Raw genomic sequence first — 26744 nt, forward strand, 5'->3', positions numbered from 1 at the left:
AGCACATGATTAGTTACATAAGGAAACAGCAATTTACACTTTTAAAATCTGTAGAGCTACATAATGTGAAACAATACACAGGGAATCAAGAGATCTTTGGATCATGAGGAGGAGCACCAACAGTGTTTCGAGTGCTGTTAACAGGTTAGAAAATTGACCTTAAAGACTATTAGATTTCAATCAATCAATCAATACCTTTATTTATCCAGATGAGTAGATTGAGAACACATTCTCATTTACAATGATGACCTGGCAAGAGACTCACATTATTATTATTATTATTATTATTATTATTATTATTATTATTATTATTATTATTATTATTTATTTCTTAGCAGACGCCCTTATCCAGGGCGACTTACAATTGTTACAAGATTATTACAAGACAAAATTGTTACAAGATATCACATTATTTTTACATACAATTACCCATTTATACAGTTGGGTTTTTACTGGAGCAATTTAGGTAAAGTACCTTGCTCAAGGGTACAGCAGCAGTGTCCCCAACAAGGGATTGAACCCATGACCCTCTGCCAAGTTGCTGCTGAGCAAACAACAAATGCTCAGCAGCAACTTAGCAGGTACAGATGTCAGTCAGCAATGAGTCGACCCTACGGCTAAAAACAACGTCAGATATGAACTGTCCGAATTTGAACTTTTTGTGTAACTCATTACAGTCATTGGCTGCTGTGAACTGAAATGAGTTTCTCCTACAAAAGCTGCTCACCAATGGAATGATTCTTAGCGAATCTATATTGTTAATCTTTTAAGTTTTGTGTCATATAAGAGACATAACTCGAATGTCACATTTATTTGGTGACCAACTGATTTTTAAGACATCTTTTTTGGCATCATTTTTCTTGGTATTGCCAGATGAACAATTCAGCCAGTTTAAGTTTGACAGCTACGTTTTAGAAGTCTGTCACTTTTCAGTCTGCAAGAAAGCTTCACAAGTACGGGATACAGCAAGGATTGGCAACTATAGCCCCTCCAGCCCAGGTCTTAGTTTAATCCATGTTCATACTTGTTTAATTGAATCAATTAAAAACTCCATCAAGGCCAGCCTTAAAGCAGTTCATTACACCATCATGCATGTTAAGTCTTGTGTGGAACGGCCCTCTGGGACTGGAGTTCCCCACTTTGTTTTGCAGTTCTGTGTGTGTGTGTGTGTGTGTGTGTCTGTGTCTGTGTCTGTGTCTGTCTGTCTGTGTGTGTCTGTTAATCCAGTGTTCTCTCAAATCTCAGATCAGTTATTTAAACCTAGGGTTAAACTGTGTTTCATCACTACATTCAAAAATATTATTTAATCTCTAAATATTAATTAAATATATCCTGCAAAGTGCTGTTGAAATCAACATGTCACTTATAAACCCACTAGGAGTCTGTTCTTTTTGGTGTTAAGATTGGTTTCTCATACTTACACAACTATGATTACAATATTAATTTATGATGCTAGTGGAAAGACTGGTTCAGAAAAAAGCCTTTGTAAGCCTGAACAAAAATTAACTGAAGAGTGAAGAATAAAATAAGTATTATTTTGTATCCATGCTTTAGGGGGTTGCTATTAACATTATGTAACATCTAGTACTTTTAACCATTTTAGTATTTTAATATACTTTTAATAATCATTTAATTGACCAACTCTTTCTTGCTGAGCCCTGAACTTGTCCTATACATGTAATGTCTGAGAACCTTGTGGAGAGGTGACATCTGTTCTTTAAGTGAGGACTACCTGCCAAGTCAAGATTGGCCAAGACATGTTCGTGGTCCGTGTTTGAGAAAAGACAGATAATGGGGTAGATGTAAGTATAGACGCAGTGCAAACAATTGCGCTTGGAAAATTCTAATTGTACTGCGGCCTATGTAAGCTTAAGACGCACAAATAATGAGCCGCAATTATGATAATGAGGGTCTCAATGAGCGCATCGGTCTAATTAGTGGCCGCGCTTGCAGCCTAGAGGTGACAGACTACAAAGAGCAGTAGGCACTGTATGACATTTGTGGAGCACAAAAATACAAACCAAAAAACAAATAAATAAATGGTGCGTGGAAAAGAACAGAAACGTTTTCTGAGAAGGAGCTGAGAGTCCTTACAGTTGAGGTCACTCAGCATGAAACTGAGTTGTTTGGAAAAGCCTCAGCCAACATCAGTTATGCTAGTATCCTTAGGAAATTATATGTATTGTCCTGCCCTTTTCAGCATGATATCCAGAAATTTACCTAGCACTCTGGAAAAGGGGGATTGGGCTATCCCTCCAGACATTCCAACTGTGGTCTGAAAGGAACCAGAGGCAAAGTAGTGCAGCGAACACAGCACTTTCACATGTGCAGGCATAGCGGCCCCTAGATTAGCATTGAGGTCTAGCTTATCCCTCAGTTTAGCTATGATGTCAAGGATGACCTGCGGAGTTAGATGATAATGCTTTGGCACCATATCCTCCGGCATCCCAAACAAAGTGACCCTGGTATTGAATATCTGGAGTCTTCTTCGTCTTGCCCTTCTCCTCCGAAGGTTTTCCTGCCTGTGCTAAACAAGAACCAAGTGTCGCTGCATCAGGCAGTGTACCACAGCCATCCTGAAGCCAATGCCAGGTCTCTGCAGGTGTGTGCTTTTATACAGCTCTTAGTTACTCGCTCCTAAAATGGTTTGCACCTTGTATAAGAAGCGTAATGTTTTTGGAGCGTCAGCAATTGCCCAAGTGCAGGGCAAAATCCTTACATCACATTGTAATGTTTGCACCCACTTAGTATCCAGATCCCGCCCAATTCCATGCTCTTTTCTTTATTTGAATGCATTTCAATATACTTTTAATGGATTAATGATGGCAAAGTGCAAATTTGATAGCAGGTGCAGAACACCACGTGAACACCATTCTTTACATACACCGCATTTTTAGCAGCCGCTAAAATCCGACTGTATGGCTGCTAAACACGATTTACGGCATTATGGGGGTTTTGCACCCGCAAATCACTTTACGCGTATCCTTCCATCTACCCCAATGAGAGGGCCTCTCTCGTCTTGTCTGGGGAATGAGTGGGTTGTGGCAAGCACGGGGTGGGGATTAGGTTATATGTATTGTTACACTGTTAAACTCAGCACAGTAGGAAAAGGGACTGTCCAACTGTCCGGAGCCAACAGCTATGGGAAAGTATTAGCCTATTATCTGTTATTCTGTATTAGGGCTTGTTCATATACTCTAGTAGTAGTGAATTTGTCTGTATAACTTGTATGTTAATAAAACACAATTACTGTGACTTGTTTGTCGTGCTTTACCACTCAGTGTCTCTGGGAAATATTAAGGAAACAGTAGGCCTTGTATTCTTACAATTAAATAAAAAGTCCAACATCTCAGGCTAATGTCTGCTTATTTCTGCAGCTACCCACTGTAATTAGGCAGTTCAAATATTTAACGAAAAGGTTATTAATGGGATTTCCTACCTAGCACTCAGATTTACACAAAGCCTCATTTAGGAAGCAATGTTATTTGGCCTAATGGTTCAGAGCAAAGGGTAGTAGCGGGTTGGTTGGTTATGACATTTTCACTGTAGTCTGATAATGCACGGTGTTGTTCATAAACAGCATTTTATTTAAGGAGTCAAGATCAATAAATCCTCAGCCTCTCTCAGTTGCTTCCAGTGCATACAGCAGTATGGCACAGATGTACAGAGAAAATGACTGCTGTATAATACCAAGGCGTGGCCTACAAAGTAACACACTATGTTAAGTTTTCAAATAGTTTTAATGAAGAAAAACAAGTACAGTAGGCACAATGGCAATTATATTAGAGTATTTTAGAATACCCTAGACTGTTATGGTCCCTAAGCAGGGTTCTCCCCAGGAATTCTGTAAGCAGGGTGGCAGAACATTATAGCCAGGTGCACTTTTAATGGAAAAATAAACTTGCCCTACCTTAAATATATAATACGACAAAGAATTTGAATAATGTGTTGTCTTTCTTTGACTATATCTGGTTGCGCTTTATGTTCTACATTTTCTTTTTCATTACTATTTTTTATTATGGTAAATTACCGTGCTTATTTAGGCACTGTACGATTTAACTGGAGAAAGACAACATAGGTTTATTGGAGTTCACACAAAAAAAGGTAACCTTTTCACTTCCTTTTTAGCTTAATTATTGAGCTTATTGCTTCATTTAAATTGTTTTCTTTATGTTTTCAGGACATTTTGTTAATGAACGTCTATTTTTGTTTTTCGCTATTCTACATTTTTTTAATGCAACTGTTCATTTTAACAATTTTTTTTAACACAACAGTACTCACACACGTTTGGTCACCATCATAACTGTTGCATGAAACCGGAGTGTAAAAATCCAGCACCTCTGCACTGAAGCATTTGTATATCAGCTGACAAGTGTTCAGCTGATATCCCATCATGCCTTTCTTCTTAAAGGCGTACAGCCTCTATACATGAACACCCAATATCTCTCACAAGCACCTGGGTACATATTTTTACGATATCACAACAAAAGGCTTGTTTTTTTGGTGCATATGTACAGCTATTATGTACTACATATCACCTTACAGTACAATAATAAGACAAAATGGACTGAATGATAATACCTGAAAATAATCTTAATATTTTTAATAATTTTAATAAAGTAGCCGGCGCAAATATAGTATTAGTATTAAATATAGTGTAATAGCGCCAAGGCTAAGTACTTAAATCAGTAGCATCACTGTACAAATCAGCAGGATGTGACCGAGACTACCCACCCCCCCCATCTCAGTTAAGTAAATGATTAGCAGTCAGTCAACACAAGTCTTGTTTGCTGGATTACTGTGTAAATAAAAGAAAACAAACATTAGCAGGGATTCACTGTCACAAGGTGGAAAATGACAGCAGGCAGAAGTCATAATTTAACATCTTCAGGGTAATAGTAGAAACCATTTGTTGATCTGGGACCAGTAGATTTTTAATTTGGACAGGGGGAAAAAACGATTTATTTAAGGTGTAGCATAATAAAAGTATAAATAATAAAAACATTGAACCCACTGACTGAACTTAGAGAAATAAAACTTCTAGCAGCCAACAAACGACAAAATGATAACTGAACTCAAACTTTAGCTCATTGTCATGCTGTTTGATAAATGTGCTTATTTATGACTTGCTCAGTGGTTTCTACTGAACCTGGTTGGAATCTGTTCACAATCTAATAAAACAGAATTACAATAGAATGTTATTATTAATTAGCAGGGGAGCAGTGTGGAGTAGTGGTTAGGGCTCTGAACTCTTGACCGTAGGGTCGTGGGTTCAATCCCAGGTGGGGGACACTGCTGATGTACCCTTGAGCAAGGTACTTTACCTAGATTGCTCCAGTAAAAACCCAACTGTATAAATGGGTAATTGTATGTAAAAATAATGTGATATCTTGTAACAATTGTAAGTCGCCCTGGATAAGGGCGACTGCTAGGAAATAAATAAATAATAATAATAATAATAATAATAATAATAATAATAATAATAATAATAATTATTATTATTATTAACCATGGCCCGGTGGCCCGGGGCCGGTAGAGATTGCAGTTTGGCCAGTAGTTATGAAGCACGACAGGCCCGACTGGGCCGGTTATATTTAACTAGTATAATATATATAGTGCACATAGCATCCGTTTCAAGAATCCAGGAAAATGTGCCAGTGTGCAAAAAAGCTGAACATTAAATTTACAAACCATTTTTTAAAAACATAACTACGAACTAATCCTAAGCTGGTAAAGTTTAGCCAGTTTCACAAAGTGTACAAACAATGTCCAAGACGAGATTTCTTTGTTCAATACCCTATTTCCTTAGGCACAAGTTTTTCCTTTTGTTTACTGAATTAAAATACAGAACTCAATGAGCAGCAACGTCACAGCGCGTATCTCTTCCAATTAAAGCAACAGTAGCATAATATTGCGCAAACCACCAAATAATAATTTTTGCTGTAGTGTATTCAGAATAAAATAACACATCATATAGCAACCTAAATATTCTACATCTGTTTAATTCTAACAATTTAATTTTTATACTTAATCTTTAATTCTATACCATTTATAAAATAATCTTAATAGTGTAAATATTGTAACCTGGCCAAAACCATAGAAAACACATTCCAACATCACAGTAGTTTAACATTACTAATTACAACTAACCATCAAGTACTGACATCAGATGAATCGAAGTTACTTTGTTTATTCAATAACCTGTAAATAATTCAAAACAAGGATACCTGGTTGTACTTTTAATGGTCAGTGCAAATGTTGACATTACTCCATCCATTCACAGAAAGTCAACAGTAGATGTTTTACATTGAACTGCAGGCCAGAGTTAAAAAATAACCAACTCCAAGTATCTTGACTTTTCTTATTAGTTACTGCGTTGTTCTGCTTAACATTTAGTATGTCTTTATATTCATCATAACGTTAAATTACCAAGTAATTACCAAGTTTGGATTACTTCTTTTAGCACTTGCTGTATACATTATTTTATTTCATTTCACACAAATCAAAGTTCGCCGGTGCCATGCTCCCAGAAGCTGTTTCACGACTGGCTAGCAACAGCTGCAGAAGCTGCTGTGTACAGCCATTAGAGGAATTCAAGCATGGATCTGTTAACATTAGCTAAAAACAATAAAATTGGCAACATTTCCAAACAGAATACGATTACTGTAGAATGTTGCTATTACAAGCATTGCATAATTAATTAGGATCCTTACATTTAATATGCAAATAACAACGGGTTTAAGATGGACAACACGTGTTAAGCATCAGCATTAAAAAAAACAAAAGAAAGACGCGTTTGCTTCTACTAGTAGCTAATGTATAAGTTTTTTTTTTGTGTACTCGATTATGTAATATGCTATTTGAATAGTTTTTTTGTGTGTGTGTAATCATGTATTTGACCACACTGACCAATCCCTAATTAGGATTATTATTATTATTCAAATTTTAGCGTTGCTGTGACCATATGGTAACAGCTTGGTTGCGGGTTTGCTTGTGAAACAATGAGTATCATTTGCACACATACATTTTCAAATCTTAATAGTATTTTCATTTTCTGACAAGCACACAAATGTGTGCATGTTAAATTGCTGAAGTAACATATATTGAAAGGCTTCGTTTAGCCACCTTCTTTAGAGACATGGGCTCTCTTTGGTTACCATATACAGTTAGAAACATACTGAAAATAAAAACCATCATGAAAAAAATATATAAATATATTGGGCCAGATGAAATTGCATCCGGGCCAGTAAAAACAGTAGCTCAGTGGCCCAAAGGGCCAGTAGTTAAAAATCTAAATGTAGAGCCCTGATTAGTAACTGTAAAACTGTTTGACATACTTTAACACATTTATATAAGTATTACTGGTTGTTTAAAACATATCATTATACTGAAGTGTTACCAAAATAGATTTGGTTACAATGCATTCTATAATTTCATCAAACAGTGAGTAGCGTGATTGCTTCTACAAGGATCTACAAGGTTCTCACTTACAAATACATTTACATTAATCCAACCACTATAAAAGTTCATATTGCAAACCTGACAGATCATATTGAGCGCAGAGCTGTCGCTATCCTATGGTACAGTAAGTGTTTTGAAACTCTAATTTATCAGCTTTAGCACACAAAGGCAGCAGTAGATCAGGGGTTCAAGCTCAGTTCTTAGAGGGCCGCAGTGTCTTCTGGCTTTCGTTCCACCCGAGCTCTCAATTACTTAATTGGTCTAATTATTTGATTTCTCTCCAGGCCTCAAAATGTGTTCTAGGTCGTGTACCTTGAATGAAGTGCATTTTTAAAATCATCAACAGTAAAATACCTTGAATTGGTTTTGTACATGTCCAATTAAACGAATAATTGGATCAAATTAGTTAATTGAGAGCTTAAGTTGGAATGAAAACCAGAAGACCCTGCAGCCCTCAAGGACTGGAGTTTGACACCCCTGGTATAGATGCATTTAGGGATTAGGCTACATCTCAAAACCATCTGATATGAAAAGTCAACAAAATGAGTCACCATCTTAGTACTATTCTTAATACCGGTACCTTGTGAGTTAATCCTAAATGGAATAAATGCAAACGTTACAATATTCTTCAAAAGGGTAATGGAGCTGTTAAGGATGTGAGTAATGACTTTGACAGGCTGAACAAAATAACAAGACCGTTTTACTCACTAGAGCACACTGCATAAAAGAAATGACCAACATGCAACTAAATTGCTGGTTGCGTAGTAATGACATTGTGAACAATAATGGTCAAAATCATATACTGTACCTAATGGCAGCGCTACATTTTGGAATAAAATTGCTTCCCCCCCCAGGCTCTGTAAATGACATGCCTATTTCTACAGTGAAGAAGACCTACCCTTTCCCACATCAAGTGAGGTTCTGCACTCATCTACACCATGTACTCTGCTCTAAAGAAAATGTTTAATTATTTTGGTTTCACATTGATGCATCTTTTTCCATCAGATAATGCATGCCTGCCCCAAACCGCACTGCACTGCACCAAGCCAATAAGGATGCACATTTTATTCCAATTTAAAAAAAAAGCTATAATATTGTATTGACAGTTTTTTGCAAGCATTGAGGCACATTCAAACGCTCAACTTGACATTCCAATATAAACAGCTACTGCAAGAACCTTTAAACTTTATATTTTATTTGATACATACACTTTTATTATAGGCGAGCAGCAATGTATAGCATTTGTTACTTTGAAATCCCATTCCCAACAACTTTAGTACACTGTCCATAAATAAGTTACCAGTCAAACTGGATGTAATGTGAGCTTGAATAATTTATCACTGTGCTATTCTAAAATAAATATGATCTATCCTGGCAAGTGTCACAAAGACGGCCGGAGTGGGTGGTGTCAGACCAGAGCCAGGAAGTAACACACAGAGACTTGGATTTTGGTTAAGCTGAGCGCGTGATTGCGCTCAGCATTTAATAATTAACAGCACAGAAAATAAAAGGTTTGAACACAAAACAAAACAGGACACGGCACTTCACGCCAAAATAAAGAGACAAACAAAACGGACTATACAGTGCACGGACAGACACACAAACAAACACGGTGAGTTTTAAATAAACAAGTATTGTGCTGGTCCTACCAGCACGTAAGCAATTGATATTTTAAACTCATTTCTCCTTCTCTCTCTCACCCGTTCTCCACTCACCGAACACCTAACCACGCGTGACTAAACGTGCATCTATTTATACTGTTTGTGCTGGGTTTCAATTACTAATTAATTATTCACTTGAATCCCAGCACGTGAATTCATTTCGTGCAACCCCGTGCCACACATTATACACATTTTATCTGCACGTGAAGTGATGTGCCATCCTCGTGCCTAAATATAATTATACACTTTAAACACACGTGAAACACAGACCCGTTTATATCCCGTGTACCAATCTATACACCAACATTAACATACGCACCATACATACAACACATAACAAGTACAATACACACAGGGGCGGGCACTTTGCCACACAAGTATACAGTCATTTTTGGGGATTTATATAGTACATGACAAATAAATAATGTAAATGATGTACTCACATGCAAGACATGAAGTTCTGACACAGCAACGCCTAACAAAGCTATTCATACTTGCAGGAAAAGCGATCATGTAAACTGTATTATATTAGCCATTATACTCCAATCTAAGATTTCTGGTTTTAAAAGACAAAGCTACTTAAACATTGCTTGCTGTACAGGTGATCATTGTATATTTTAATAACCCAGAAGAAACTGTTTACCCTCTAAAATACTTCATTTTCCTAAGTAGTGGCACGAGTCTTAAATCACTCCACTAATATCTTGCATTTCTATTGTCCTTCAGTGCTTGAAAAACACTCAAAAGAGCCGAGTGATTTAACCAAGGTCAGTAATAATGTAAAGCTGTATCTGTGAATGAAACCATGTTGCATCGTATCACCTAACTTAAAGTGCATTACTAATAATACTTATATTTAGTATTTTTCAGTGACCCAAAAACCATATATGTATGTATTATGTATATAATAAGAATGATGACGTTTCATGACAATTCGATAAGTGAATATCCTGATACAGTCAGCACTGGGATATATACGACACTTAGATACACAACAGTTGCGTTTTACCATCCTTGTATTAAGAAACAAGTCAATTCCCATTATATATATGTAACAAATTAATGCACTTGCCCGTCACACATGATTTCCGACTCCATTACCAGTTTTCTGATAAAGCCCATCCTTCAATGTTACAATTTATTTGAATATCCATCACAGCCTTGCAAGCCAAATCAGTTTTTTTATTGTGCAGCTACACAGCGCTTCCTCCAGTTTCCCCTTAACGAAAATGCAGCCAAAACAAAGCAAACAAGATAAGCTACGGTAATGTAAAACAGTTAATCACTAAACAGTTTTAGACACTGTGATGTATTTTTTTTTAAATCTGCGATCTTTAGTTTTTGTGCATTTTCATTTGCAAGTGAACTGTGACATTAGGCTCTTATCGATCTTATGGATACTGTTTTAATTCTGGAAACAGTTGGTTTTTTTTTTTTTTTGCTAAACTGCATTACCTTTTACGTTATACGCAGTTCTGTGCATGGGCAACATTTTGATTTAATTTTGTTATTGGGTTGTTAACGGGGAATTTTACATACTGCTACAATATGTACCAGATTTAAAAGTATTTACTGTATTACAGTCCACGTGTCCTCTCTTTTGGCAAGTGATATTTTCAAAATCATATTGTTCTAATTAAAATACTTCTTCTGTTGAAAATATAGTACTGTACCAACAAAACCAATACAGTACATCTAAATGGAAGCCTACTTATTTTAAAACACAGTCCTTTCAGCTATGTATCTTTGACGTATCTTTTTTGTGTTCCCTGAAAAACGGACAAGGGTTGGAACGGGCCAAAATGAAATAATCAGACATGTGTCACACGAGTTTAACCGTCACTGAAGTCAAAATTTTATAGGGTCGGATGTGACTGTATATGCAAAAATAGTCAACGGCTCATTTGAAAGGTACGAATTAGCTGTCATTTATGTATTTATTTAAAATGTTCTATCCTTAAAAAAAAAAAAGAAGTAGTTTTTTTTTTTTTTTTACAGAACTACCCCTTCAGTCATAGTCGCTCCCCACTTACCGACTCTCTGCACCCCCCACTTTACACACCACTTGTCTAGATGGCTCCCAGAGAAGGGAAAATTCCTAGGCCTAGGCCTTGTGTCTTGCGCAGGGCGGCAGAACCTATTAAAGCCTCCATGGCAAGCAGCCGCGGGCCTGTTCCACCTCTGGTAGTGGGCACAGCCAGCTCTGCTGGACTTTGAGGCTGCTGGGGCCTACAGAGTGGGTCGGTGACCTCAGTACCGGTACTTTACTGTGGGTGGCAATGTACAGGGATGCCCACCTGTACAAGCCACTGGCAAAACCACTCAGTCAGTACCACACACAAGACTGAGGGAAGCCTGCTTGTTAGAATGGTACTAACAGCTTTCGTAATGGTGATGTTAAAGCCGTCACCAAAACGGCAGCAAGATACTATGGAAGACACTGCAAGCAATCACAACTGAAGCTATAGCACAATGTTGCAGACAGGCCTGCAAAAAGTCTCTGTAAAAAAACAGAAAGCACACAGAGAAAAACAAACAAACACATTCTCAACAAATACAGCAATTTTAAGCAATAACATAAATAATATAAAACGTCCCATATTTTTAGCCAAAGCCAAAATGGGAAATAAATAACTCCAGCCGGAGCTATTGCAGCCTGGGGGAGAGCACAAAGTCAGCCGACTTATGTTGCTGGATCCCTGGGAAGGAGTAACTCTAGCCGCTCGCTTCAAGGAGAACAGAAGGCCAGTGAGACTTAACAAGCAACAGGCTGTAGTGAACAAATTATGTGCAATTAGTAAAAACTATTACAGCAATTTAATTATTATCACATATAATTTGTGTACAAACATAATAAATCTGGAATATATAGCAGACAGAAGTAACAATTACCGTATTACTTCGAACTTAAGACACAACCCAAATTTCCCACCCTTAATTTGAGGAAAAAAATAAAACATCAAATAAATATGCATTTATAAAGATACAACCTCAATTACACATATGGAGGCAGTTTGCGGCCGTTTGCTATCACACAGAGCATTACAGTTATGTGCCACTTTTCATTTCCAGTCATGATTACTCACACCTGTTTTACTCCCAATTTGTTAACTGTGGTATTGCTTGGCATGTCGAAAAATATGGGGGTCTATTTCAAGAAACTCTGAAATTGAAAGTTTCTCTTCGAATTCCTCAGGAAGCTAATGGCGCTTATTTGAAAACGGCTGCCTGTATGTCATGGATGAATCAAGATCGGGTAGTAACATTTCGGTTAGTCTTTTCTTGGCAGTAAGTCACATTGCTGCTTGTGTATTTAGGCAGTCTTTATTCATCTTTTTTCAGCAGTCAGTCACGTTGCTGTTTGTGTCTTTTATTGCCTATTTGAAAATCCATTTCTGTGTGCTGGGTCGGTGTTTTTAAAGGGGCAATGAACCCGAGTGGGTGCAATTTTGTTACTATACATATATAAATTATGCCAAAGCACTGGGGGTACCTATAGTGGTTGTAATGCTTCAGTAAAATATGTACTGAATACCTAGTGTACAAGACAGTGTAAGAGAAGTGCTATGGTAGAAATATGTTTGAACCGTACGCTAACACTAATCACTTTAATTTCGAAAAAACTATGCACGTCCATCCCTCCCCCTCCAGCTCGTGTTAACCAGAAGCAAATTTCTTCATTCGCCATCTCGACAGCAAAGTGCTGTATTGAATGAAATGTCTCGAAACCCCTCAGCTGTTTGGGATTTTCTTTTTGTTAAATGCCCAGATGGAGGCACATCCAGTCTCGGGTCACTTTACAATCGTAAGTTCATATTATTATTATTATTATTGTTAATAATATTATTTTTAGTAGTAGTAAAATGTGACTGTGACTGATAACCTGCTTTGAACGGTGACAGTAAAATAATAGGATTTTCAATCAAATATAAACAAGTAGCTATGGTGACATCACCAGCAAATTATGCAAATAAGTACCATCTTATTTTCTAGGTTTTAAAATGTCTGCAAAGCAAAGCAAAATTTGCCTGAAGTCAGATTGCCCTGTCTTGACTCATATTAGAGACACCGCCAGTTACAAGAGTTTTTAAAGAGAAGTTACATTGATAATGACCCCTCCACCCCCACACTCAAATACAAAGAAATCCATATTTTCTTTCTTCTTGCAATGCTGATTCATCCTATTCCATTAAGTTACTATCCAATGCCTGCATAAATGAAAAACTGCTGACACAAAGCAGTATTAAATAAAAATGTATCCCACTGATGCTATGAGGGTTCGGTATTTAGAATATGAAAGAACTAGTGGGGGGGGGGGGTGCTTAATGCGGATCAGATTCTGGAGAAAAAAGAAACCTTCAAAAACACATGAAAATTATTTTAAAAGACTTGCTAAATCAATAGCAGTCATTTAGTGACAGTAAATGAACTTGAGTTTTCTTAAAGTGTTGTTAAACAGGCTATAAGGTTTACAATTAAACACACTGCAGAATTTACCTTGTTGCCAGCTTTTTTTTTTAAATATATTATTATTATTATTATTTATTTCTTAGCAGACGCCCTTATCCAGGGCGACTTACAATTGTTACAACATATCACATATCATATTATTATACAGTTTTTATACCTATTTATACAGTTGGGTTATTACTGGAGCAATCTAGGTAAAGTACCTTGCTCAAGGGTACAACAGCAGTGTCCCCCACTGGGGATTGAACCCACAACCCTCCGGTCAAGAGTCCAGAGCCCTAACCACTACTCCACAACACTACACTCTTAACTTCCAAGCACAACACTCTTAACTTCCAAGCACTAGATTGGAAAGTACTATTAGAAAACTACATTGAGGAAGGAGGAAGACAAACCAATCTTTTTACATTATATTTAACATGTTATTCAAGACTACATTTTAATTTTGAACCCAGGCAAACAGGTAGTAATTGATTTCCACATGCACACTATCAGAAGCAATATTTGTGAATTGCTACAGTTTGTCAAAATATGTTACGGGTTGTCACCTAATCCCTGATTAAACCTGGGATGGAATGCTTTAGTGAAACAACTCCTGAAACTCACAAATACCAAGTAATCATGACTAATGAAGCTGACACAGCCAAGAGTTGTTTTTTACCCGGTGGCTATTCCAACAGCATGTCACCTAATAATCATATTTGTTTTGTTATTTTCTGAATTAATAGAAACTGGAGAATATTGTCCATCTGCTGTTCTTCCCTTTTGAGTGCAACTTTATGAAAGTATATAAAAATGAAGGCTACATAGTAACAACACCCACTGATGCAGCTGTTCCATACATTAAATATACATTAAAAATATGCAATCTGTCTCTGGATGCTATATCCTGAATACAACTCCATCTGTGATTCTGACTGCAAACCTGTTTAGGATAAATAGATTTGAATGTAATCATCTTTTACTTTACTGTTAGACCTGGGCGGACTAATTATTTCCTAATGGCTCCTTTGCGTTAATATAAGCCACAATTTCACCTCCACAAATTTTACTACATTAAACAGAATTTATTTTAACTTTCTTTGAAATGTGTATTACTCCAAGGTACAATGCCCTCACTATATATATATATATATATATATATATATATATATATATATATATATATATATATATAACATTAAAAATAAAAACACACACTGTAACAAAGGAAATATTAATGAACTCTTAAAAGGATAAAAAAAAAAAAAAGCTATTGGCTTTGTTCAATACAAATCGGAATCTGCGCTATAACAGAATACAAAGGAGACAATTTGATATATATATAACACACAGATACTAAAGAAATACATATCAAATCAGACATAACCTCTAGTTAGTCTACTTACTTACACTTTCTGCCTAAGGTAAAATTTAATAAGAAAAGCTAAACATGGTGGCAATCTTGCTTTAATCATACCATTTTAAAACAATTTAAAATGTAAAGTAGATAACGTTGCCACATGACATCGACTCAGTCATCTAAGAAACCATCCCCAGGCAACTGTAGCACTCCGCTCCCTCCCAAAACAAATTCTATAAAATATGGCTCTTCTAAAGCCTTCTGGAGTCTTTGGCTGTGATTTTGAAAATTAAAATAATGTGTTATTTTTTGCAATAAGCAAACAGTTTGCTGCAGTAACATATCTGAATAATTTGGTCCACTTGAGCTGAAAAGACCCCTGTGTGTGTGTGTGTGCAACCTAAAAAAGGAACTGGAATAAGACCATTGCATAGCATTCTGAGCCATTCCAGGTTTTACTGGGAGCTTTATTAGTCATAGAGGGGGAAAGGTATTGTGAGCTTACTTGAGCTCACAAAGCTTATAAATGCTCAGACTATGGCAGGGGAATCTTACTTCATCCCATGAAAGGCTTTTTTTAATTATTTTATTTGCCCACTATAAACTGTAGCTCAGGTAGCAAAAATGTTGCCTGTATCATTCTTAAGAATGCCTCCAATAAACTTCAATCTTAACTAGAGACACTGGAATTGATAACATCTGCCCTTTGCAATGAACTTCTTTATAAATTGTTTTTACATTGAATTGGTTAAATATAGTTATTACACATGTCGCTCTTTAATATAACACTGTCATACTGCAACACAGTGCTTCAAAAGACACTTGCTGCAGTGCTATCCAATCCACAGTTATGATATGCAATGCATCTTTAATAATATAAATAGAATAAATACGTTATGTGGTGGCAAATCACTATATTACACACTATCCATTAATAACCATTATCAAATATTCTTATTGAAAAAGCGGTACCTGTGCCCAGGCAGCATCGTCATTTAATGATCACATATTGAGGAGAGATATTATGTTAGTTTTCAAACAATTTAAAAAAAGATTTGTAATTTCTTAACATCTATAAAAGACTGAAAGAACGTGTGGTTTTGCGTCGTCATCACAGCAATACAAATACGCTGCCTCAATTGTCTTTGTTCTTGTTTAATTATTTATTATTATAACTGACTCACAGAACGTGATTTAATTCTGCATACAATCCGGGCAGACACTTCCCACGTTTATTGTGTCATGATAATAATAGCCATGCCTAGTGTTTGCTGCAGTCTCGCATTTTCTTTCAGAGAACAACAGACGTATGCGGTACCAACATCCTTTCATGGAAGCCTTTTATAGTTTGTTTAGGTGTGGGACAAAGGGTCTTGGACTGGAACCGTAAATTACTGTATGAGGTGCTGATAATGCATGCTACCGCCGTTGGAACAGCAGTAGTATATATTTTGAAAATATGGTTACAGTACCTGCAGACAGTGATGAGGTTTTTTCTTTCCACAGCTGCGTTCCTAGATGCACCCTTCCTTCGGGATAAATTCAGTCCCAGATTCAAAGATGCCATCTCTTGCGCTCTTCGGTGTCTTTGATCAGAAATAAAAGATAGCGAGGCGACGCGGTTTCTCCGGATTTAGCACTAGCTTCCCTGCAGTTCCCATGCAGCGCAGTTAAGTCTACGGCTATGCTGTTGTTACTACGACTACACACAACACATAATCAACACTGTCGCTTGTGACTGTGAGCCGTGATCATGAGATTTGCCTTTAAAACCCCAACACAAAAGAGGAAGGATTTGAGTCTAATGTTAATCTCCTATTAAGAATCACGTGTGATAAACTCGAGAGCCATCCCAATGCATGATACATGTAATTCTGGTCTACCTCAATGATCACATTCCTTATAGTTCTCTATTATTAAAATTATGTTTGGCATGCTTTTTCTATTTGTTCGGATATACGACTTAGTATTCTTTCAAAGACACTCATTTTTATATTTCCAACCTCAATGCTTTGCAGTCGAACCGCAGATTGCTGTGTTGATAAATTAAGTTTCCTTCTTCAGCATCACAAGACCGGAAGTTGACATAGATAGTTTGCTTGTGCTCCTCTCCAACAAGGCAATGTGAACTGTATTGTATTGTATAGCTAGCGTGTATTGTGACAAATAATTTGGAACACATTTCAAAGTAATGGTAGGTTTTATTTTGATTTTTTAGTTAGTTCTCTGGAGGACTCAATAAAAAGTTGAAACACCCCATTAGTTAACTTAAGTGCCCCGATTTGGGATTTTGATCAATTTAGAGATGAACTTTCCAATAAAAGAAATACAGTAAATAAATAAACTGTTAATTCCTGTTAATCTTCCTCATTTTTTAAGATTTTAATAACTCATTTAAGCAGCTCATTTGTTATGCGTATACCGTTTATACATTTAATGGAGTTAATCTTATATCTAAATTAATAAAGGGCACTTTATTTGGATAAATATCAAGCATAATGCAGATAATTAGGGATGCTAAATTATCAGTTGGTAGAGGAACCAGAATTTACGCACTGCCATTACTGGCACTGCAGATGTGCCAACATTCGTAGAGCAATTGAAAATTTGTTGGGAATAGAACTAATATTTACTGGCCTCTTATATTACTGGGCACCCAGCAGCAAGCATATACAGACAAGGTTTACAGCAAACAGATTAGACAACAAGCAGCTGAATTTAAAACTTACAGGGACTTTTGAACCTATTTATTTTTCATGTTTTGTCAGACCAGCTTTATTCGCTCCTCAACTAGCAATAAATCTCCTGCACTTCTGATCAGTGTACACTTGTCTATACCGGTCATTGATGGGATTTCCACCAGGGCAGAGCTTTATACTTTTGTCAAATTCATTTTTACTTGATTTTAAAATTACCCATCAGTGTTGGTTACATTGGGTTGTTAGTATAGTATATGTCTGATACAAACCACTTAGTGTATCAAATACTTACAGTATCAGTTATATTGTTCTTCATATGGGTTTATGGGTAGCACAAAAAGATCCATAAGTATTAAACACTCAATAGTGCTGAATTTAAAAATACTGAAAGCAGCTTAATGTCTGAAGACCTTGAAATAGACTTCTAGTTTACATGTTTGTCCTTGAATTTATTACATTCTTTTAGCATTCTTAAATTATGATGAAAGTATAATGTATCCTGACAATGTAAAAAGCTAATTTCCTTATTCAGATTCTACCAGTGTAGAACTTTAACCTTCTATATGCACTTGTCTACAAAATCCTTTACAAACACATTTTACATTTCTGAAAATGAAATTATACAGTAAAAAGACTAAAAGAGACTATTTCCTGTTGTGTTCTTCAATTGGCTAAACCAGCTTTTCCACCAACATTAAAAGTCTCTTACACCAGCATGACAAATTTAAATCCAGCAATCTGACCAGTGTAGACCAGTGCTGGTCATTGCTGGGATGTTGTTGATGAATTTTTTATACGCCTTTATAACTGTGTTGTGTCTTTCAACAAAGAATAATAATTTATCTGAAATGAAACACTGACACATGTTAGGGCCAAGGCATTGGTGTCCCCTCCCTGACTATATAAAAAGATAAACAAGTGGTTGAACTTTCATTCTTCAAGAAGCAGCTCCACCTATTGAAAGAAATACACAAATATAAGAGATTTCATAAAAGTGGTTGAGGTTCTTTCTTCATTTTAAATGAATAGAGTGGTACTGCAATTAACTAATACAAGTTACATACGGTAGCTACAACCCTATGGAGTAAAAACAATAATCATTCAAGTCCGTAGTGTACACATTTAAATAGAATTTTGGTACTGGCAAAAAACAAGCCATTGGGAACACAATAATTAAATAAACAAAATGCCCATAGAGGGCACTGTTGATGCACATCTATGACTATGATTAACTAAGAGCAGCTACAGAACTCTGAGGCCTCATTTGAATCATTCAGCAGTGTATCACTCAAGTATTATAGACTGTAGCATGGGTGCTTGGTGGGAAAATATGTATTAAAAAGCCCATGGACTTCAACAGGTTTTCAAATGAGAAATCATTGTATAATTATTATTACTGGTGAGTTTTATCTCGAGGCATAGTAGTAAAAATAACTTTGCTGTATAAACAGGAAATCTAGATATTAATATTGTTATAATCTCTATGTTAGAAAAAAACACATCTAAAAGACCTTGAAATAGACTTCTTGTTGAGATGTTTGTCATTGAATTTATTAAGTTTAATTTAGTATTCCTAAATTCACACTGCATTAAGAACAAAAAATATCTTCAAGTTAAGAGGCATCCAAAACAGGCAAATAAAGTTATCCTTGTTGAAGAACCAGAACTAGGCAATCCCTAGGTCTATCGATTTCATAAAGGGAATGTCAGTTGCTCCTGATTTGCTAGCAGCTTCTGACACCTACTTTTTCTTTATTGGTCAGCGCTAACAGAGCGCTTATAAAATAGAGCTTAAAAAAATAAATGGTGGCTTTTGTGTAACATGTTGTTTTTGGTTTGTGTTAGCGATCATGTATTCAGAAAACTTCAAGATGACCAAATACTTACATAACTAACTGCACTCTAAATGATTAACTTTCTTTATTGTACTTTGTTGCATCAGTGAGACATTCCCTTCATTACACAACCTTTAATGTCACTTTATTGCTTATGTGATAAATACTGATATGGTGCTTTTCATTTTTTAGAACCATTGCATTGAAAATGAACTACAGTAATAATGAATTGCATATCACATGAGAGTGTTAAACTTTATATTTCTCTGCTTTGAGAGTACAAGTGATTTTTTAAAATTTTAATTATTGGTCTCTATCAACCCACTATCCTAAACATTGCCAAGTGGATTTACAAAAATTAGTAAAATAATGTTTATAAACTCACATGTTTACCGTAATAAACTGTTAATAAAAACACCTAAAAGTCAAGTAAATATCAAGGTCTTTCAATTGATCTGAACAGCGGCAGGTTTAAATACCCCCACCGTTTACATCATAAAATATTTCAGTAACACTTTATATTGCATGCCATCAATTAATATGAAATAGATATGCAATTGATATTCAATTTACATTCAATTATTCCTTGTTACTTTCCATTAACATTTAAATCAGATTAACTGTATTTTCAATTAAAAACATGTAAACAATGGGAAATTATTACATATTTATTACATATGCAATTACATTTTCAATCGACATTTGGTTAACATTTAGCAAGAAACCAGCTATTGCACATTTATTAAATATTAATTTAACATTAATTTAATATGCAATTGCATATCTATTTAATATTAATTTATTCCACGCAAAATTAAGCGTTACCAATATTTCTAATCCTGTCATTTTGAATTATTATTTGAATTCATTTTAATGATTTAAACAATGGTAGTATTGAGATTCATGATCGTTTGGATCAATTGTCTTTCTGGTCTAGGTCTGTATGAGAAATATTGCAAGACAATATTTGAATACTTTAAACACCAGTGAAAAATGAAATTCATAGCCTATCAAAGCGATGTGGATGGAGGTGAGTCACCATTGTTAGATGGTGATCATGTGCCTTTGCTGTTTCTACCCACACAATCTACTCTTTTTGTATGTACCTTGCATGCCATTTAACAATGTGTGGCAAAGTGGTTTGCAGTGCACAGGTGTAGAGGTGATGTGATTATAAAACAAAAGACAGACAACAAAGTTCACGATCCAAACAGGTTTTATTTTGTAAATCCTGGTCTGGTGACCACAAAGAATAATCCCAGGCAATACACAGCAATGTGTATTGCACTGTTCCAAAAGAAGGGTTGTGGCAAAGTGGTATGTGCAGGTGCAGGGGTAATGCAGTGCAGTAATGAAACACAGAGAGTTATAATCCACTTTGGAACAGTTTTTAATTGTATCCAGGTCTGGTGACCAAATACAGTGGCTCTCAAAAGTATTCACCCCCCTTGGACTTTTCCACATTTTATTGTGTTCCAACATGGAATCAAAATGGATTTAATTAGGAGTTTTTGCCACTGATCAACACAAAAAAGTTCATAATGTCAACGTGAAAAATAAAATCTACAAATTGTTATAAATTAATTACAAATATAAAACAGAAAATAATTGATTGCATAAGTATTCACCCCCTTTGCTATGACACACCTAAATAAGCTCTGGTGCAACCAATTGGCTTTAGAAGTCACATAATTAGTTGAATGGAGTCCAGCTGTGTGCAATTAAGGTGTTTCACATGATTTCAGGTTAAATTCACCTGGCTCTGGGAGGTCCCACAGTTGGTTAGTACATTTCCTAACAAAAACTACATCATGAAGACGAAGGAACATTCAAAGCAAATCCGGAATAAGGTTCTTCAAAAGCAGCAATCAGGGGAAGGATATAAGAACTTTTACAAGGCATTGAATATCCCCCGGAGCACAGTAAAGTCCATTATTAAGAAATGGAGAGAATATGGAACAACTGTCTAGAACAGGCCATCCTCAAAAACTGAGTATCCGAGCGAGAAGGGCACTAGTCAGGGAGGCCACCAAGAGGCCTATGGCAACTCTAAAGGAGTTATAGTCTTCCACGGCTGAGCTGGGAGACACTGTGCATACGGCAACAATAGCCCGGGTGCTTCACAAAACTGGCCTTTATGGGAGAGTGGCAAAAAGAAAGCCATTGTTGAAAAAAACTCACATCAAATCTCAGCTAGAGTTTGCCAGAAGCCATGTGGGAGACTCTGAGACCAAGTGGAAGAAGATTCAATGGTCGGATGAGACCAAAATAGAGCTTTTTGGCCTCAACGCTAAGCGCTATGTTTGGCGCAAGCCTAACACCGCAAATCATCCTGAGAACACCATCCCTACCGTGAAACACGGTGGTGGCAGCATCATGCTATGGGGATTCTTCTCTGCATCAGGGCCTGGAAAGCTCGTGAAGATAGAGGGCAAAATGGATGCAGCAAAGTACAGAGAAATCCTGGAGGAAAACCTGCTGAAGTCTGCAAGAGACCTGGGACTTGGGAGAAGACTCATCTTCCAGCAAGACAATGACCCCAAACATACAGCCAAAGCCACACTCGAGTGGCTTAAAAACAAAAAGGTCAATGTCCTGGAGTGGCCTAGTCAAAGCCCGGACCTCAATCCAATTGAGAATATGTGGAAAAAGTTGAAAATTGCTGTTCACCAAAGGTCCCCATCCAACTTCATGGAGCTTGAGCAATTTTGCAAAGAAGAATGGGCAAAAATTGCAGTGTCTAGATGTGCAAAGCTGGTAGAGACTTATCCAAATAGACTCATGGCTGTAATTGCTGCCAAAGGTGCCTCTACCAAATATTGACTCAAGGGGGTGAATACTTATGCAATCAATTATTTTCTGTTTTGTATTTGTAATTAATTTAGAATGATTTGTAGATTTTATTTTTCACTTTGACATTATAGACTTTTTTTGTGTTGATCAGTGGCAAAAACTCCTAATTAAATCAATTTTGATTCCATGTTGTAACACAATAAAATGTGGAAAAGTCCAAGGAGGGTGAATACTTTTGAGAGCCACTGTAATAATCCCCAGGAATACACAGCATTCCAGTCCCAAATAATAAACACGAATATCCCACTATATACTAACATGGTCACCAGTCCTGGGTGCATGCAGTAGTGCTCGTGGTGGGTGATAACAATTATACAGTGACTGTGGTGTAGTGCTGTTCCGGGTAGTGCTGGCCCAAGGCGACAGCTCCGGATACGTGTTAGCTGTCTAGTGATTTACAAAACAAAGGACAATTACTAACAGCAACAAACAAACAAAACACACTTACAAATCCTTTTATAGTTTTGGGTTTCTCCCTGTCCTTCCAGTGTCGCTGTTGCTCAAAACCAAGCGAAGGAAAATATTGCGGTTCTCTGTCCCCTTTATGCTGTCACGCATGACCCCTTGGTAAACGAGTGCAGCTGTCTCTACAATCTGCAGCTGCTACGTAGTTTCCCTTCCGGGTCAATATGTTCCTGCAACGGAGTCTCGCCTTCTTCCAGACTGACCAACTTCCCAGCCCGGGGAAAGAACTGTCAGGCCAGCCCATCCAAAGACTTCTCCTTTCGCTGCTTAGCGTCCTCACAGGTCGTAAGGGAGATTTACAACCAAAACTCATTGTATTTCTGTCACATATCCCACCGCTCAGAGTGGAGCCAAAGGAACCCTTGGCTGAATCTATCTTTCCCACTACTACCCCCTCTCGGGAAAAATAATTCGCATTTTGATGGTCTTTCCCCACACAGTGTACCATGTGGTACATGAAGGGTTGCAACGCCAAATACCACCGAGTTATCCGGGCATTGCTGTCCTTCACTGTGCTCACCCACTGGAGCGGGGCATGGTCTGTGACGAGATCAAATGTCAAATGAGTGTCCCAGCAGGTAATATCGTAAAGCGTGAGTCGACCTGGCGCTACTCGCTTGCAGTCTGGGCATGTGGTTACATATCTCGACACATAATTATAAAGTCCTACCCAATAAAATCGAGCCAATATGCGTTCCCTAGTTTTACCGACTCCGAGGTGTCTCGAAAAAGGGATGTCATGCGCAAGCCTCATGACCTTGGACCGATAAGCCTGGGAAATCATTAATTGTATTACAGGCTGTCCTGTGCCTGTGGAAGGGTTCACTCTATATAACAATTGCCCTTTTATCATGAAGTGCGGATATACTAGCCGCCCAGCATCTTCAACATCCTTACCTTCAATAGACCGGACCTGCTCCCAAGTGTGAATCAGTGTGGAATATTGTACAAATGGACGCCGACTCATGCTAGGGGTGTATAAAGCAGTAGTCATAGTTGCCATGCCATTGTGGGGAGATGAGCAGTAAGGCCTGTGTCTCCCTTTGGTTTGTTCAGCATGACTAGTGGCACAGCCAAGGGGGAGCCCATTTGTACAATATGCCAATGTTCTTGGCTATTAGTACTTAACTTAAGGGCCCTCGACCCGCCATCTGGGTGTGACGCTAGTAGTCCTCCTTCCGGCTCGATCTGTCTTTTGGCGCTGCGTCTCCCTTCTTGTTTCTGGGCGGCGCCGTCAAGGAGGAGCTGGCAAGCAGAACGAAAGCCTTGCAAGCATGGCAATTAGCATTACTGGGGAGAACGCACTCTTCCCACAACAATACACACACCTTCCATTCAATCTAGGAATAATACTGTTCACTGGACTATTATACTACTTCATAACACTACCACATCATTATGATTGTCTTATTTTATAGTTAACAGGCTTCCACCACTTTGAGCTCTAATATCCACAGTATTCACTTCTCAAATCTATTAAACAAGTATACTCCCCATATAGTGTAACTCTGCTCTGGAGGCATAGCACGGTCCTCACTTCTCTTCTGCCCCAGCTGCACTTCCTTGTCTCCCGGGTGCGTCCGCTGGCCACTTGCTTTCATCCTCTCCAGTAACCTTTTTGGCATGTGCTCTACATGTTGTTCTCTTTCTTTTAGCTGTCTTTCATTTGTTTATTTCTGTCACACTTTGTTTAGTATGTTCATGTCTGCCGCCTTCTTTCTGCACTCCATTTCACTCTGCACTCTTCTCCTCTGCATTCATTCCATACCCCTTTTTATACCTTTTTTTCTCGTGTTTATACCTTTGTCTCTCTCTAATTAGCCTCAGGTGCCAACCCTTAACCCAAAACCGAGCTCTCAGAGCAGTTACCTTAGTAACTAAATGCCTTGTTTATTACATAAGTATTAAGAATCAGAGAAAATTCACATGGCTTTTTTGGAGGATGGAGCTGGATGATTTCCTCGTCACTCAAGAGCCTTTGCTTACTTAGCCTTGGACTCTCCCTGTCTTCTGCGGAGAAAACTTTAAATATGCAGGTCACTGTTGTTTGTTTTGGGACGAAGATGTGTTGTGTTCATGTACTGATGAGAGCATTTTTTTTAAACTGAGGTTAGCAGTTTTATCATCAACCTTCTTATACACGGGGAATCTTATTATACAGGTGTCTCGCACCACCAGGAGTATAATAAGACTGTAAAACACCAAAGCTTAGAGGAAAAATATCTTTCAACATTAATAATGATAACAATATTTTAAAATAATGAACAATTTGTGTAAATGGTTTTCACATGTGTACCTCAGAAGATAGTATTGGTCTACACAATGTTTGGCATTATTAAAAGCTTTTTAATTAGTCCATTTAGATACAAAGCATTTTTCTAACATTTATACATTTTATGAAATCTGCATTGCAGTCTAAAAATGTCCCATGTGCAATGCAGCATTTGTTTTATCCACAGTATTCTAAAAGGTCAATAAAACTCATCTGTTAGAGAGTGTTTTAGGCACTCCTCCATGTCCAAACAGGCTTGGCATGTTTACTTATTGTAGTATTTTTATAACATTGTGTGACAGAGAAAAAATGAATCTTGGTTATAAACCTCCCTCCCGACCTGTGAGGGTGCTGTGTAAAGGGAACAGAGTGCCCCGGACTGGATGGTCTGACAATTCATTCCCAGGGAAAGGTGGAATTTGGCCATCTAGAAAGAGGGCGGAGCTACGGTACACCAAGTCATCGCCCCAGAAGGGAAGCAATGTGGCAACTGCGGATTGGAGGAGAAACGGTTGCACTCACTAACCAAAGGGGCGTGACTGACAGCACAAAAGGGGACGTGGCTAGGTGATCTGTTTCTTTTGTTATGGTTAAAAGTGAACCGAGAAAGGAGAACTGTAAAATAACCGTGAGTGTTTTGTTTATTTGTCGTGTCTAATAATACTTGTTTGTTCTTGTTAAACGGCTAACAGATCCGGAGCTGTTGCTTAAGTCCAGCACAAAACCCGGACAACACTGCACCATTGTACAGAAATAAATTGTACTTCACCACAAGCACTTTAGCACTCACTCTGGACTTGTGAACGTGTGTGTGTGTCTTTGTGTGTGTGTCTTTGTGTGTGTTCTACTGTGTTTATTCTTTTGAACTGTGTTTATTATTTGGGACTGTAAACCCTTGTATTGCCTGGGATTATTCTTTGCGGTCACCAGACTGGGATTATAAAAACTAAATGCCATTGGATCATGAACTTTGTTGTCTGTCTTTTATTTTGTAATCACATCACCTCTACACCTGCGCACTGCAAACCACTTTGCCACACTTGGTTTTAGACGTGGGATGGATCACGCTACACTGGCAGCGCTCTAATCGAGAGGGTTGGTATTGCGATTTTGTAACAAAAGGTAAACTGAGTAGAACACCCGGGAGCGCAACTACTCCGTAGTCGAAAAGGAGTGTTTGGCCATTAAATGGGCTACTCACTCTTTACGATACTACCTGCTAGGACATTCATTCGATCTTGTCACTGACCACGCCCCACTCAAGTGGTTAAGCACAATGAAGGACAGCAATGCCTGGATAACTCAAAGACAGTCAGCTGTGGAATAGCCTCGAACTGGCGACGTCCAGGCTATAGGGCGCATCCTGCACTCCATGCAGAGCTCTTTCACTGGATGCGCCACTCGGGAGCCCCACTATGAAGGCCTTTGACTAATATTTCACAGGGTCTAAAAACTGCTTCACAGCACAGCAAACCGAAGTATGTCTCTGCATTTTTCACTCATTTGAAAAGCCCAGCAATCTTTGCTCACGTTTCACTTCTAACATTGCTGTCATGCTGAAGGGTTAGCAGGGTCTCCAGGAGAACACTGTAAGCGGAACAAACTCGGGAGATTGTGATACTATTTAACGCTGAACTGCATGAGCAAAAATTTCAATAATCTCATTCTGGATTTCCGACATCCAGT

General features: G+C 37.5%; 1 protein-coding gene across 2 annotated transcripts in view; it reads right to left on the minus strand.

Annotated features, from left to right (window-relative positions):
* Nucleotides 1-17025, minus strand: part of LOC117400545 (RUN domain-containing protein 3B) — a 46596-nt gene extending 29571 nt beyond the window's left edge. Inside the window, exon 1 of one of the 2 annotated variants that reach the window (XM_034000670.3) lies at nucleotides 16407-17025. In XM_034000670.3, the coding sequence (XP_033856561.3) occupies nucleotides 16407-16501 (95 nt within the window). In that variant the 5' untranslated portion in view covers nucleotides 16502-17025. The remainder of the gene's footprint in view (nucleotides 1-16406) is intronic. The other variant, XM_034000673.3, reaches the window with a different exon arrangement.
* Between the last annotated feature and the right edge of the window lie 9719 nt (nucleotides 17026-26744).

This window comes from Acipenser ruthenus, chromosome 4, assembly GCF_902713425.1.
Source record: "Acipenser ruthenus chromosome 4, fAciRut3.2 maternal haplotype, whole genome shotgun sequence".
NCBI classification, from domain to species: domain Eukaryota; kingdom Metazoa; phylum Chordata; class Actinopteri; order Acipenseriformes; family Acipenseridae; genus Acipenser; species Acipenser ruthenus.